General features: G+C 45.2%; 1 protein-coding gene across 6 annotated transcripts in view; it reads left to right on the top strand.

The window, feature by feature from the left end:
* The window catches only part of METTL16 (methyltransferase like 16), a 76000-nt gene extending 62598 nt beyond the window's left edge, over nt 1-13402 (top strand). For 3 of the 6 annotated variants that reach the window (XM_021067619.1, XM_021067618.1, XM_021067617.1), the window contains 2 exons: nt 756-929; nt 1050-5235. In XM_021067619.1, the coding sequence (XP_020923278.1) occupies nt 756-929; nt 1050-1673 (798 nt within the window). In that variant the 3' untranslated portion in view covers nt 1674-5235. Of the gene's footprint in view, nt 1-755; nt 930-1049; nt 5236-13011 lie in introns of those variants that run through there. The other 3 variants (XM_021067622.1, XM_021067621.1, XM_021067620.1) reach the window with 2 other exon arrangements.

Below are 16420 nucleotides of genomic sequence, written 5' to 3'. Positions count from 1 at the left end.
GAGTGTAACTTACCTTCCAAGCTTGAAATTGAAAGACAATCTTGAGTTACGGAACCAGCTTTAAATCCACTGTTCTCATTGGTACTGGTGTCCACTCTCCCCACTGAGAGGCAGTACTTGACTAGAGACTGGCTTGGCCCTAATGCTGGCTAGGATTCAGCAGTCTTCTTCCTTCTGTGCAATCCTGATGGTTCTGGTCATTCCCAGCATGTGACCTCACAAGCTATGGCTCACTGGCTGCTTTCTTTCAAGTCTTGGCAAGTATAAACTCAGGCTACAAGTTGGTAATTTTAAGCCATGCAGTTCTTTATAGAAAAAAACACAGTGCCCTTTGGGTCCTTGAGTTGCCATGAGAGAAATAATTGCACAGGCCTGTTTGGAGCTCAATAGGGATTAAGGACATTTAGTAACTGGGGAAGTTACGTACTGATATCCAGAACACAGGCAGCCTGGTGGGGCAGAAGGAACCTGGGTTTTGGATTCAATCCTGACTTGGCACATACTCCTGTGTGACCTTGGCTAAATTGCCTCTCTGTATCTTCGTTTTCCCTTCTGTAAGATGAGATGATAAACCCATTTTGCAGGGTTGTTTTTAAGTATTAAAAATAAACGTGCAAAGTCCTTTGTGTTTTTAGTGCTCTGCGATTGGTAGCAGAGGTCATGGAAATTTCCCTGGCTGAATTCGTTATAATACATGAGATTTAATTATTTGTATAACCTTCCCCTCTTCTCCCATGCCTTTTTTTTTCTTTCAGTCACCACCAAGTAAACGCAGAAAATTGGAGAAGCCAAGGAAGCCCATTACATTTGTAGTATTAGAGTCTGTGATGAAAGAATTATCCCTCAAAGCATCATCTCTGGGCTCGGAGACAACAGAAGGCATAGTAGTTGTGACAACATGGATTGAAAAAATTCTCACCGATCTGAAGGTACCTGATTAAAAAGCACACTGAAGGAGTGCTTATGATAATCTCTTTTTTTCTTTTCTTAAAGGAGTTTTCAGTGGAGAAAGGTGATTTCCTATAAAATTCTGTTTTTCCTTCAAATAGGTCCAGCATAAACGAGTTCCCTGTGGAAAGGAGGAAGTTAGCCTTTTCCTGACAGCCATAGAAAACTCCTGGATTCATTTAAGGAGGAAGAAAAGAGACCGAATAAGACAGTTGAGAGAAGTTCCCCGAGCTCCCAAGAACGTCATCCAAGCCTTGGAAGAGAAAAAGTCCCCCCCTAAAGAGCCCGGCAGTGACCAAGATTTGGTCCAGGGCCCCCAGGAGAGTGCCCTGTGTGAGCCTGCTCTGCAGGAAGGCGAGTCTCCCACTGTGGAGGGCCATGGCCCAAACCAGGACTTGCTTTCCCAGGAGGAAAACCCAGAACCCGTGGAGGACGAAAGGAGTGAGGAAAAGGGAGAAGTGGAGGTTTTGGAGAGTTGTAAAGTCTCCAGCAATGGAGCCCCGGACCAAGAGGCTTCTGAGCAGTTCAGCAACCCGGTGTCTGAAAAAGGGAACCATCTCCAAGGAGTGGCTGGACGTTACCTGTTCAAGTGTTTGATAAACATTAAGAAAGAGGTAGATGATGCCTTAGTTGAAATGCATTGGGTTGAGGGCCAGAACAGGGATTTGATGAACCAGCTTTGTACCTATATACGTAACCAAATTTTCAGGCTAGTTGGTAGTTAACTCTAAACTTCTTAAACAGTTTGGAAAGTTCTATAAAAGCTGCTTGCTTTGGAGTGTGGCCTTGGGTGGGGGGGGGGGGAGGGACAAGAGGAATTCCACCATTGGCCCACTGGAAGTGTTATGTGGAATTATCTTTAAAAACAGGAACAAATTAGAATTTTCTTGTGGTGCAGTGCGTTAAGGATCCGGCGTTGTCACTGCAGCAGCTTGAGTTGCTTCTGTGGTGTGGGTTTGATCCCTGGCCTGGGAACTTCCATATGCCTTGGGCACTGCCCTCCCCCCAATAATAATAATTAAAAACAAAGAAACAAATTAATCCATATTTAAACATCCCCTGCTTTTTTGTTTGTTTGTTTTAAGTTACAGGGCATTTTAATATGGTGTTCTAAGGAAGAATTGTGGCTTCCAGCATCAACAGAAAGCCATCAGTAAACTCATAAGAGATTTAAACTTGACTAAAGCTGATCACCTTAGCTTTAGACTGGTTTTCTGAGGCCAACAGGATTATTTTTGAAGTCTGAGCCAAGTCAGCTGTGTAGACCATTGCGCCCTCTCTGTCACCATGGTTGCTTCTTGAGGAGGGGTGGCTTTCTCAGCCATCCCCTGATGGAGACGGTCCTGGGCAGATAGCCCTGCAACCTCTTCTAAAGTCACCTTCAAGACAGAAGACTTTGATGACCCCTGTGTCAGTCCTGAGAAAGGAACTGGCCTAATGGTAGGTGGTAGGAGAGTGAGGGAGAGAAAGCTCAGTAATGCCAGGAAGAAGGGCCCGTCAGGGTAGTGCCTAAAATATCGGCACATTCCTGACTCCTGTCTTTTGCTGTTGCTTATTTCAGAAAACATAATTAGGTTGGCGGAACTGCCAGATGTGACTGAGATACAGCAGAATGAAGCCATACCCCCTACCTCCAACCTGTTTAAAGTACTGTTTTGTGGCAGTTTCACTGGCGTGTGATTTTTCTTAATTTGTTTCATCATTTGAAGTGGAACTAACGTAAGAGCATTCCAATTTGAAAACTGTCAGTCCTGTTTGAAACCTGGGGCTGGGGGAAGAAGGTATTTTCTTGGCTTTGAATAGGTGAGTGATTGATGATAGACACAAGTAGAAATGGAGTGTGATAGGTCTATGCTGTAAGTTACTTAAGAAAGTCTTGTCTGTTGGCAGGTAAGGTGTGGCTGATCAAAGGCAGTTTTGGGGTTCTGCCTAATCCCCTCTGTGTTTACCTATTACCATTGGAGAATTCTGAGGCCGAGGTAACTGTGTTCATAAAACATGTTTCTAATTGCAGTGTCAGGGCTGATCGAGGAAGGCTTCTGGAAAAGGAATCTTTTTCCATTCTCTTGGTGTCCCAGTTACCTTCTGCTGTGCTTGACTTGCATGGTTTGATTTTATACCAGCAGTCTACGGTTCTAGTTAGCCTGGAATTTTTGAGTAACGTGCCAGAGCTTTTTGCTATCTTCAAAAGAAGACTGTGCCCAGTAGTTCAGCCACGCTTTTGAAAGGTGGCTGTTGGTCGGGGCAGAAAACTGATGACCTCGGCATACTTCGGCAGCAGCTAGACCAGTCCCTCAGCAAAGATACATGAAATGAAAATAGAACGATATTACACTTTCCTGTGGCAGCAGAGGCAGAGCTGCAGAGACAGAGCTGCAGAAGGGACCATATTGGTCAATCAGTGTTCTTAACATGGTCCATGGGCCCCGGAGAATCCATAGCCTCCTGGATTATTTCCAAAAGCTCTGCGGACATGTTTGTTTGTTTGTTTGTTTTCTGGAGAGAAGGGTCCCCAGCTGAGAGAGAAGGGTTAGTTGCCCACTGAAGATTAGGAACCACTGTGCTAGTCCATCCTCTTCCTTTGATAGAATAAGGAAACCAACACCCAGGATCCCACAGAGCTCAGATTCAGTGCAAGGCCTTGGATTCCTGTGGCCCCGTCATCTCCTGTGCCACCCGCACTCTCCTGCTCCACTTAGCCCTCCTGACATTGAAATTAGATGCTGGACCCAGGATAATTGCGTTAGGTGACAACTGTTTACTCAATAAGTGGTCACTAAGTATTTATTGTTTGCTCATTTGTTTAATTATAAGAGGATAGTGCATGCTCGTTAAAGATTTAGAAAGATGAAAGAACAGCTTCAACATCACCCCCAATCTCAGCCTTCTGAAGCATAACCTCTATTGGTATTTCAGTGTTTCCTTCTAGTCTTTAATCTCTATATAGATGGGGTGTGTGAGTGTATGGGTTCAGCTTTGATTATTTTCATGCTCTGTGTATTCATTTTTACATTGTGCTTTTTCTCATTTGATGTCTTGTTGTTACAGGGGTATGTGTTTACACTCCTTGACTGTTCAAAAGGTGTTTCAGGCACAGTATTAGCCTTGTGTAAGTCTAGCACTTATTCCCAGAGAATCCTCTGTGGACCTGGAGGCACTAAAGATGCGTCTTGTGTCTACATGTGTTCACTGCCCCAGGTTAAAGTCTTGGTGTCGTGGAGGACGTTTTATAGGTGTTAATAAGTTAATGCTCTTAGAATTGAAGAAGTGTGTGACAACAGAAGCTTCTGCTGCTAGAGCTGTGAGTGCCTTTTTTGCATTTGTTGTCATTTCCCTTTATTTCTGTCTAATGAGAGAACATTGAAACATTTTCAAAAGACATCTAAAAGTTCTTTCGGTTATGCATATACTTTATGATCGTGTGATATGTGGTGGTCTACACCTCTGATATGGGGGGAAATAATTTTTTAAAGAAAAGAACTAGGTTATTGACCCATGTATCATAATGTTGAGTGACACCTGCCTTAAGTGTCTGGAGGTCAAGTTGATGTTGATGGATTGGAATGGAATCCAGTCTTTGTGATAATACCTTAACTTCTGTTCTGGTCCCTGGCATTGGCTTCTGGTTTCTTGATAATCAGAAGATTATAAAGTGGGAACAGAAGCTGAACTTGTTTTCTAAAAAGGGGACTAAAGCTGCTTTTGTTCTTGGGAACCTGCTTTGCTTCCAGCAGTTTGGTACCTTCACCCCACGTCTTTGCCCAGCTATTCACACACCAGAGTGTGGCTGCTTGCCCTAGCAGGGCTTGGTGGAGTTTCAGCTAATCTTAAGGGTGCATGTGGATTACTTAAAGCTTTAGTATATATGTTTAAAAACATGAAATCTCTCTTCTCTTGATAGATGTCAAAGCTTACCATGTGAGCACACCAGCTTCTGAGCTCTGACAAGTAATAACAGCATGATGTGGAAAAAGATGCAAAGCCCCGTGGAAAATTAGAGGCCTCATATTATCGGAGTAGCCCCTCATTTTTACTTAAACAGAGATATTTTCCTCTTTAGCCACACGGGGGCGTCTTTGGTCCTTTCTCTTCTCTATGGGCATGGATAAAATTTCATCCTTGGTATTTTCTTCAAAAACCCAGTTGCTACTCAGATAAATATTTTTATGTAAGCAAGTCCATTTCCATGTAAAAAACTGAAAGATAAAAGAAAGAAGGAAAATCCCACCACACTGTCGTCTGGGCAGTTTTTCAACCTTTTTATGTTTCTTTATGATCCCAAATAATGCTTTTTCTTTTCTTTCTATCTGTCCTACCACGTCAGAATTATATCCAGGTTGGGTCAGCCCTTCGGATCAACTTTTTATGGGTCTCCAGTTAATGAGGGTGCTGGAGGTGTATGTTTTGTGATTTTTAAATAGTAACTTTTCAGAAACCTTATGCTGCTGGAAGAGTAATATAGAAAATCCTAAGAAAGAAACTGCTTTCAGTGTTCTTTTGTCTTTTTTTTTTTTTGTCTTTTTTTTTTTGTTGTTGTTGTTGCTATTTCTTTGGGCCGCTCCCGCGGCATATGGAGGTTCCCAGGCTAGGGGTCCAATCAGAGCTGTAGCCACCGGCCTACGCCAGAGCCACAGCAACGCGAGATCCGAGCCGAGTCTGCAACCTACACCACAGCTCACGGCAACGCCGGATCGTTAACCCACTGAGCAAGGGCAGGGACCGAACCCGCAACCTCATGGTTCCTAGTCGGATTCATTAACCACTGCGCCACGACGGGAACTCCTCTTTTGTCTTTTAATTCTTGTTTTGTATCTAGCCAGCTGAGCAGCATGCAGGTGATGTGTTGTTTACATAAAAGGTTGGCAGAGTTGGTTCTGTGTGGGGTATTTTATGTAAGTTGGCTGGGTCTCCTTCGCACAAGGGGTTTTCTCTGTGGAACATGTCTGTCACTAACCCTGGCGTCTCAAGGAGAAGCTGCACCTGCCCTTACTTTTGTGGCTCAGGATCGGATGTTCTAGATAGCCATCTAACAGATCTGAACATTAGGAAAAAGAAGGAAAATTAAGGCGCCCTCTGGGAGAAGGATGATCTCAACGCCCAGCAGAAGGAGCCCCTAGGAAAGGAATGTGACCAGATCTTTTTTGGAGAAGTTGCCGCTCTGGAGAATCAGTTTGCTGAATGGGCACTAACCCCAGTAAAACCCAGAAGAGGCTTGCTAGTGAGAATGAATTGGCCTCCGCCTCCTGGAGCAGGGCGCTGATGGTCCTGAACCTTCTAAAGCTCTCAAGTACCAGGCTCTTGTTGCTCCTGCCAGCACAGTATTAGAAAGCTCTGCACGGGGTTCACCCCATGCGTGGAGGGCCTCACACACCAGACCAGAGAGTTCCTGCTCTGCTCTGTAAAGACACTCAGATCCTCTGCTGTGACTCACCCAAATGACTAAAACAGCGGTTTATTTTTTTTAATTGCTGGTTGGAACAGCTAATGCTCCCTTTTGGAACAGCTAATACTGCCTTTTGGAGGCTTTGCTTTTACTCCAGGGGACTCTGTTGTGACTGAGTAAAGGCCTTGCACCTCCGAATGCCCTTTGAGGTGTAGCCTCTCTGGCTCTCTCAGCCCAAAAGCAGAAACGCCAGGGACTCCAGGCTCTCTTCAGGGAAGTGGAGGATCACGGGGCTTTTTTTTCTTTTTCTTTCTTTCTTTCTTTCTTTCTTTCTTTCTTTCTTTCTTTCTTTCTTTCTGTCTTTCTGTCTGTCTTTCTTTCTGTCGTCTTTTTGTCTTTCTGTTTTTCTTTCTGTCTTTCTTTCTTTCTTTCTCTTCCTGTCTTTCTGTCTTTTTAGGGTCGCACTCGAGGCATATGGAGGTTCCCAGGCTAGGGGTCCAATCAGAGCTGTAACTTGCAGCCTACACCACAGCCACAGCAACACAGGATCCAAGTCATGTCTGCGACCTACACCACAGCTCACAGCAACGGTGGATCTTTAACGCAATGAGTGAGGCCAGGGATCGAACCCACATCCTCTCGGATACTAGTCAGGTTTGTTAACTGATGAGCCACGATGGGAACTCCATGGTGCTTATTATGAGCCAGAGAACCGAGATTAGGAGGAGCGGCCCAGAGAGTGCAGGTGCACTTGGCAGAATTGGCTTGTATGTGATGCTCACAAGAGGACAGGGGATGTATAACTCCCAGATGCTTTTCCAGTCACCCTACGCGAATGGCAAACACAGACGAGCACAGACTTGACAGTCCATCAGGCCTGGGTCTACATTCCACTTCCACTTCCAGGGTAAGTCAGTCTCATTAAGACTTGGCTTTCTCATTACAAAAGATGAAGAATTCTTGCTTCCCAGCATGGTCACAGCAGTTAAGTGAGAGAAACACTAAAGCACCTCGAAAAGTCCGTCAATAAAGAGTAGGCTTTTCAACTTGCTCATCTCCTCTTAGTTTCCCTAGAGTTTTCAATTTTTGGTCCGAAAGTCTACCAAGCAACTCAAGTGAAAAGGCCAAGATTTCAAGTGCGTAGCTGCAGATGTAGACTGCCGCTCTCTGACCAAGGGCAAGATCCAAGCTGCCATATACTGGAGGGACACCAATATTGCTTGGCTGTCCTCTTCATAAACTGTCTCACTTAGTAATCCTGCAGAGAGGGGTGGGGTCCCTGTGTGGTTGCTTGAAGAAGCGGAAGCTCAGAGAGCTTAAGTGACTTTCCCTAAGGTTGTTCACAGAGCTAAGTCTCAGAGGGGAGAATTGAACTCAGATCAGAATTGGGATCTCATACCAGATCTCAAGATTTATAACAAGTGCTCCTTAGAGTAGAAATGCACTCCTGGGCTCATTTGACCCCTCTCTAGGGAAGGAGCTTTCAATTATATGACACAGGGAAGAGAGAAAAAGTACCTTCTACCCAACTTCACAGTTGAGCACTTGAAGGTAATACTATTTTCTAGCCTATGATCAATGAACAAGATTTAATAAGTGAAATTGCTTATAATTAGTTCTCAACTTATGCTACCAAATCTTTATAGAATTTTGTATTTGGCAGTCATACAGATAATTAAGTAGATAGTGAAACCACAAAATAAAATGTCTAGTGCAAGCACGTGTTGGATCAGAATCAATGTAAAATAACATAATTAGATAATACCTCTGATGATACATAATTGTATAATAATGGAAGACGGGTGTTTTTTTTCGTTTTTTTTTTTTTTTTTTTTTTTTTTTAATAAGCAGCACCAGATATTTCACTTAGAGAATGTGAAACTGATGTACTTTCTGAGCTTGCTGGATAAGGTAACAAGAGTCAGAAGAATAGCAAATCATTTTCCTCAGGTTGGGGAATGGACTGGGTACATCTGTAGGAAAGGAAAGGCTGCCTGCCATCTGGTGGACCCATTCAGGGCGTGTGGCCCAGGGTCTAAGAGCTAGAACCAGGAAATTCCCAGCTGGGGAGGCTTGACTGGGTCCAGTGGCCAGCCCACTCTCAGGGAACACTTTTGCTGCTGCTGCTCTAAAAGAGAAGGCTGCCCAGAGTGTACTCTTGAGCCTGGGACAGTGGGTGAGGCAGGGCCTGCTCCCGTCAATTTGTAATTCTAGAAGCTTGACATCTCTTCCTGGATAAGAGGATTCCCAGTCCTGTCAGGATCCCTAATTCAGATATGTTTGTCCCAGGATTCCTGCCTTCAGGTCCAAATATGGGGGCTTATGGACCAAACTCTGGCCTGTATCTCAGTGAACAATAGATGAGCACTAAGGAGGGTTTTCATTCACAAAGGGAAATATTTCCTCATCTTCTACACCGAGAGCAAGAAGGGCTAGAACTCATGCTCCAACTAAAAGGAGGCAGCTTTTTATTCAATTCCTGCTTGTTATTGCCATGGAGAAATAGCTGCCCAGTGTTGATAGGTCTTCTGGGGGTTTTTTTGGCCTCAGCATGCAGCCACTCGTTGTGGGATTTCAGTTCCCAGACCAGGGATTAAACCCAGGCCTTAGTGGTAAAGGGGCCAAATCCTAACCACTGGACCACCAGGGAACTCCCTGAGTCTTCTGATTTTTTGAGGGAAGCCAGAAATCCAGATGTATGAGTTTTTTGGGGTTTTTTGTTGTTGTTTGCTTTCTAGGCCTGCACCCATAGCATGTGGAAGTTCCCAGGCTAGGGATCAAATCGGAGCTATGGCTGCCGGCTATTCCACAACCACATCAACGTGGGATCCAAGCCGCATCTGTGACCTACACCACAGCTCATGGATGCTGGTTGGATTCGTTTCCACTGCACCACAATGGGAACCTTGAGAAATTTATTTAATTGTAAATCCTGACAAGGAATTCAGTATTTTATAGAAACCTGGTAGACCATCAGTTTGTGACCTCTTCTACCACCAAGTGTTAGAACTGTCTAAATATTTGCTGTCTCCACTTTCCTAACTTGTTTATTTCAGCTACTGAAGCCTGGTTGCTGCCTACCCTTCTTTTTTAAGAGGCCCCCTCACTTCTTAAAGGGCGAATCCCAAAGATTCTATCCACAGACCTTGTTTGCCCTTTTCTCCCACTCACGGCTGCCCTGCTCCACTCCGGGACTTCCGTACTGCTCACTCCTACACTCAGCATGCCCCAATCTAGACCTTCCCTGAACTTTCAAAATCCATGTACCTAACCACCCATCGGACACCCCCCCCCGCCGCCCCCCAGGACTGCAGCTGTGTCACACTCAACTTGTCTGTACTTGCTTCTCTCCTATAGTCTTGGCCACCACCCACCCAGCTCTTGAGATGAGAAATCTCTGCTTCTCCCTCTCCTTCACCACCAGGTTCTAAAGTCTTCCATCTTAGAAAGATCCCCCCAGTCCGGCCCAGCCTCTCCATCTGTAGTACCGCCGCCTTGTGCCATTCCATGTCTCTCACCTGGACCATGACGGTGGCCTGAACCGTTTCTGGGGCAGTTCAGAGCTAAGCAGCAGAAAGTGCAGATTTAGATGGGTTTGGGAGCAAGAGGTGAAGAAACAGGAAGAAAGACTAGGATGAGAAGTAGACCTACAGTAACAGGTCACGTTAGTTGCCGTCAGGAGATAGGCGGCCCTGCCTAACAAAGCACAGCACTTTCCCCCCCTTAACATAATTTTATTTTACAAAAGTGATGTTTTTATTATAATGAATTTAGAAAATAATGAATAAAACTTTACAATTCCACTACTCAAATGGAGTTATTTTATATTTTGTTATATATCTTAGTATTTTTATATGCACGTATATTTTTAAACAACAAATGCGGGATCGTGTTCTGTGTTTCTGTTTGATAATCATTTTCATTTAGCAATATGTTGTGATAACCTTTTTCTGGCTATAAAATTAATCTGTGTGTCAGAAAGCTTGTGAAAATAAAAATTACCAGTAATTACACTGCCCAAAGACAACCACTGTCAGTATTTTGGTTTATTAACAGCCCTTTCTTTTTCACATGCTGCATGGTGAGTATCATTTCACAAAAACGATTGTTCCTCGTTGGAAATGTAGGTTTTCTGATTTTTCCTTTTGTAAATAATGCTTTAGCAATATCTTCGTACAGACATCTTTATGTGTGTTCTTACTGCTTTAGGGTAAAAATTTGTATAAGATTTACTGAAGCAGGAGTTCCCACTGTGGTGCAACGGGATCAGCAGCATCTCTGGAGCGCAGGAACACAAGTTCAGTCCCCGGCCTGGCACAGTAGATAAGGATCCAGCGTTGCCACAGCTGCAGCATAGGTTACAACTGTGGCTAGGATCTGATCCTTGGCCCAGGAAGGCTATGCCATGGGCCAGCCAAAACATATGCCGTGAGATAGCCAAAACAGGGGAAAAAATAAAAATAAAAAAAATATATATATAAAAAAATATATACATATATACATGTGTATATATATAACTGAAGCAGAAGAGATAATGACTTTTTTTTTTTTTTCCTTTTTCGGGCCTCACCTGTGGCATATGGAGGTTCCCAGGCTAAAGGTTGAATCAGAGCTGCAGCCTTGGGTCTTCGTCACAGCCACGGCAACACCAGATCCTTAACCTGATCAAGTCCAGGGATCGAACCACATCCTCATGGACACTACTCAGATTCTTAACCCACTGAGCCACAACGGGAACTCCAAGATAGTAACTCTTTTAAAGGCTTTTTTGTATATATTGGCCAATTTGCTTGTGAAAAAGTTGTGCTGCTTTACATTCCCACAAGTGCCTGTTTTTACCACACCCTCGATAGCACTGGAAGGGTAGTTTTAAAAATCCTTACTGACTGAGCAGCAGGAATATTTTCATTCTTTTGATTTTATTACAAAACTGGCGAGGTCAGTCATTTTCATACATATGTTTATGTTATAAATATTCATATATTTTATGAATTTTAAATTAAATTCAGTCAATGTTCATTTTTCTCTCCAAGTGTTGTTTTTGCTATTGAAATCACAAGGGCACATCTTGCCAATATTTCCCTCCATTTTGTTATTTACTTTTTCCTTTTGTTTATGGTGATTTTGTTTTGTTTTTACAGTCAAGGAGCTTTTAGAGGGTTTATGTAATCAAGTCTGTCAAACTGTTCCTATATGTTTTCTTTGTTTGCCTTTATGTGTGGAAACTCTTTCACCACCCTTGGAGCAGAAGAATGTTTGGCTGTTTTTGGCATTCATTTTTACATTTAACACTTGAATTTATGTTGGTGTATAGTGTAAGTCTTAAGGGCCTAACTGTGTTTAGTGAATGTTTCGGAGTTATCATGGAGTAACTCTAGAGAGAGGACTGGTGAGCCCTAGCAGTGCCATCTGCAGTGTCTGTGACAGCAATAGAGCATCAGGCGAGCTGGGGGCTGGGGGACAGGGGTGCGTACTATCGCAGCCCCCAGCCTAGAAGTGGGAGAAGAGGCACTGGCTGGAATGTGGCTCCTGGAGAGTCCTAAGAGGGTCCCCAGCACTGCCCAGTATAGATTCTCCTGCCAGGCCCCAGTCCCTTGGTGTGAAATCTGGTTGCAAGCATGGAGCTGAGCCCCGGATCGAGGCAGTACAGCCAGTAAGAGGCCGTTGCTCTGGGCCTCACCTACTCTTCTGAGAAGGCATCATTGACTGACACAGGTAGCTGATCTCTTGGGTTTTAAAGATGTGATCTGCAGTCTTGCTTTTAGGTGTGAACTGGAATTGGCTGTGACTCTAGACCTTGGTCCAGCCCCTCTGCCGTGGGAGGGGCCTACCCTGTCATGGACTTCCCCCACCCCCACCTATCCAGCTGGCTTTTGACTCACATTGTTAGGCTCCACCTCTCTGTACTAATAACTTTGCTCAGTCTCACTCCCATGACCTGAATTAACTTACTCTCATAAAGCCGCCTCTTTTTTTCCTTCAAAGGCGTAACCCGAAGTCCTCATCCTTTTCCTTGAGCTTCCACTTTGATCAGCTTTCTCCTTCCCCAGTCATCTTTTTAGCTGCATAGTTTGCTAGCCGCTTTGGTTTCTCAGAAAAGCTCAGAGTGTGTGGCTCCTCCCTTTTTGCTTCTGAACTGCATTTCTTTCCTTATTACTCAGTGTCCACACCCAGGGCGGTTGCCTGGATAAAAATCTGCCCCCTTTCCCCCAGTCACCTTTTCAGGCCAGACATGAGTGCCAGTGAGGAATGGCCGTCTACCCAGGCCCAGTTAGAAGCTGTTCATTCCTTAGAGTGGCCTGAGGCAGTACAGTGTCCTCTGAGGTCATCTGAGTCCCTGGATCCTAAGTTTGATTCTTGTTCCCTTGCCTTCTCACTCGTCTACTGAGCTTGTTTATTGGGCACCACTAAGCAAAGTTAATGATTATTTCTGTCTTCAGCCAGTTCCTCATCATCAGCCATTTCTATGAGGTTTTCAAGGACTCTGGGCCCTCTTCTCCAGTCTGGACTATCCCACACAAAGGAGAAGCCTGTCTCCCAGCTTTATGATGTTGGATAAAATGCCTCTTGGGAGACTGGTCCAGGTGATTGTAACTCTTCCAGCTGTGACATTGTATCAGGCAATGAGGAGGAAAAAGGAGGTGAATGGAAGGCTGAACTCAACTGTATCTGTTTCTTAGGTTCTGGAGAGGCCCTTTGACAGCTCACCAGGAGTAGAGGAAGGTGGGTAAAGACTTCAGTGAAAACTTCTGGCTCCAGGAACCCCCCTTTACTGATGATTGAAGGCATGCCCTGTACGCCTCTAGCAATGTAATTCGGAGTCCTGCTCATCATTCACACGGGCTTGTCAGGAATTAGGTTCAGTTTGCTAACCCAGCCTGAAATCCATTTAATTCCCTTATGAGAAAAATACAATTATCTGGGACCCTGACTTTCTAAAGTGAGTTCCCTTATGGGCCTTCGTGTGGTCCTGCAATGTTATGCTTCCTCCTGCGTAGGGGGAGAGCGCGACGCTTAGCCTTTTCCAGATGGTGCTGTGGAGCTGAGTTCAGTTCTGTGACCTTTTACCTCACGCTGGCTTACCACAAGCCCCCTGGCTTTGGCTGCAAGGCTAGCTAGCCCAGTGCCTGGCACAGGTTAGGACACAATAAATATTTGTGAAATGAATGTTGTATAGTGTGTCCCTGAATGTGCTTGTCTTTTCATCTCACAGCTGACTTTCTCCCTTTGGTCTCGTTTTGGCTAGAATAGGTGAAAAGCTCCTTACAACTACTTGAAAAACTTGAGAAGTCAGGCCTAAAGGGTTAGGGCATCTGGGATCTAGTATACCTGTACTTTGGCTTCACACCCCTTTCACACCCCACTTCTGCTTTGTGGGATCAGGGAATTGATCCTCATATAGCTCTTAGAGTTGTGTATAATATGTAGAGCTTTGGTGAAGTGACTGGGAAAGAGTCTCATTAGGGAATGCTACGAGCTCAGCCTATTAAAAAATTGAGGGGGTTGAACTGGACACTGGGGTGCTAGAGAGTTGAAGAGGGAGAATGGAAATAGAAATCCTCTCATGAGAATTACACACACACTGACAGATGGGCCAGTTTTCTTCCTACCCCAGAGGTACTAGTCACTAGAAGCCATAAAGAAACATCAGGAATAACTGTTTGGAAATGGCTGGGCTTTGGACTCTTCCTCAAACATGCTGACTTTAGGCTGAAACATCAAAAAGACTCCCTGGGAGTTCCCGTCGTGGCGCAGTGGTTAACAAATCCGACTAGGAACCATGAGTTTGCGGGTTCGGTCCCTGCCCTTGCTCAGTGGGTTAAGGATCCGGCGTTGCCGTGAGCTGTGGTATAGGTTGCAGACATGGCTCGGATCCCGCGTTGCTGTGGCTCTGGCGTAGGCCAGTGGCTACAGCTCCGATTCGACCCCTAGCCTGGGAACCTCCATATGCCGAGGGAGCGGCCCAAAGAAATAGCAAAAAGACAAAAAAAAAAAAAAAAAGACTCCTTGAATGAATACAACAACTGCAGGTTCTGCCTGAGTCCCACCACTTTAGAACAGTAAGCTAGCTACATTGTGAAACAGCCCTCCTACTCGTTCCTCTCCTTTATCCTCCCCCCTTGCCACCTTACAGGTTTCTCCCGCCCCCACTGTCCATTCCCCAACAGGAGTAACCTTGATTGATGAGGAGCTCTTTGGCCACTTTCAGGCTCCTGTAGGCAACAACAGCCTACAGGAAAAGCCTCCTTTCAAACCGTTGCTTTTGCCTAACATCCCCTGGCTGCTGTCCCCACATGACCCAAATAAACAGATGATCATGTGAAGCCAGGAAGGCAGTTTGTTTTAAATAGCGAGCATCTCCACTAAGCTCTGGAGCAGATGGGCTATTGGGGACAAGGGAGAGATTGGCATGTGGAGTCTGTGTTCACCCCACTTTTATCTCCTGCTTCCCCACCCTTACGGAAAAGCTGTCTTCAGAACACTACTTTTCAGAGGGGTGCCTCTGTGGTGCGACAGAGCTGGTCCCAGACAAATCAGAAAACTTGGACTTCACCCTCTAGAAGAGACTTGAGGGCTATATAAGTGCCATGACCACTTTAGGAATGCAGAAGGATATGGCTGGAGGTAGCTCCCTCTGAGCATCCTGGGCCAATGGACAGACTCGTAGAGGGCTGACCCCTAATTAAATTAGAACTTGGGAGTTCCTGTCATGGCGCAGTGGTTAACGAATCCGACTAGGAACCATGAGGTTGCGGGTTCGATCCCTGTCCTTGCTCAGTGGGTTAAGGATCCGGCGTTGCCGTGAGCTGTGGTGTAGGTGACAGACGCGGCTCGGATTCCGCGTTGCTGTGGGTCTGGCATAGGCCAGCAGCTGCAGCCCCGATTTGACCCCTAGCCTGGGAATCTCCATGTGCCGCAGGAGCGGCCCTAGAAAAGACAAAAAGAAAAAAAGAACTTGATCAACAACATTATTTGATGTTACTGTTATATATGTATTAGACTGTTTATTGCCATATATTTAAAAAATATTTTTAAAACAAAAAAATTTTTGCTTTTTAGGGCTGCACCTCCAGCATATGGAGGTTCCCAGGCTAGGAGTCTAATCAGAGCTATAGCTGCCGGCCTACGCCACAGCCACAGCAATGCAGGATCCGAGCTGCATCTTCGACCTACACCACAGCTCATGGCGATGCCAGATCCTTAACCCACTGAGCAAGGCCACGGATTAAACCCTCAACCTCATGGTTTCTAGGCGGATTCGTTTCCACTGCTCCACGACGGGAACCCCATAAATACATATATATTTTTTAAGGTGCCTTTTAACTTTCCATTTTCTTTGGTTATGTAGTGGGCCAGGCCTAACCACACTGGTAACAGGTGGCAGACACCTTAAAGGAAGCAGTGGCAGGACCAGCAACAGATTTAGCCATCTGAGGAAAAGAGCATTCATCCTGCAGAAAAGAGAAAAACTTCGCTCTTATGCTCTGGTCCCCTGTTGCTTTCCAGCTTCATCATAAACAAAGCCTATGTCACCCAGTCATTTGTGGGTAATGGCCTCTCCGTGTTCTACTGCAGATGTTGGGGCATTAAGTGTGCAAAGATAAGAGCCCTCTGTAGCCTGGTACTGGCAAACAACCCTCTTCCTCCCATTCACTTGGTTCTTGATTTCCAGAATCTGCAGATTTTCTTTCCCTGGGATGCATTATGCCCTCTAAGGAAAGGCACAAAGCCAGCAAGCATCATTTACATCAGCTTTCCATGTGTCTAGCTCTCCTCTAGCTAGTCCGCCTCAAAAGGAAAGTAAGCCTCTAAGGGCACAGTGGGGATGGCATGGGATGGATTGACAGGATGATCTGCCACTCAGCCAACCTCACAAAGGTTTGCTTTCTGGCTTCATATGATTGTAACATCTAGGCCACAAGATCCTGAGCCCAACTGCCACTGTCCTACTTTATTAGAACTGATTAGCAAAGAAAGGAATCTGGGGGCCAAGACCCAGGTGCCTGAGGCCTGTGGGCATTGGGACAGCAGAGCTGGACCTGCTCCAAGGTGCTCCAACTATGCCTTCAGCCTGTGCCTGTCACTGCC

Source organism: Sus scrofa, chromosome 12 (genome assembly GCF_000003025.6).
Source record: "Sus scrofa isolate TJ Tabasco breed Duroc chromosome 12, Sscrofa11.1, whole genome shotgun sequence".
In the NCBI taxonomy this organism is placed as follows: domain Eukaryota; kingdom Metazoa; phylum Chordata; class Mammalia; order Artiodactyla; family Suidae; genus Sus; species Sus scrofa.
The sequence above is the reverse complement of the archived record's forward strand: the minus strand, read 5'-3'. Positions and strand labels throughout refer to the sequence as shown.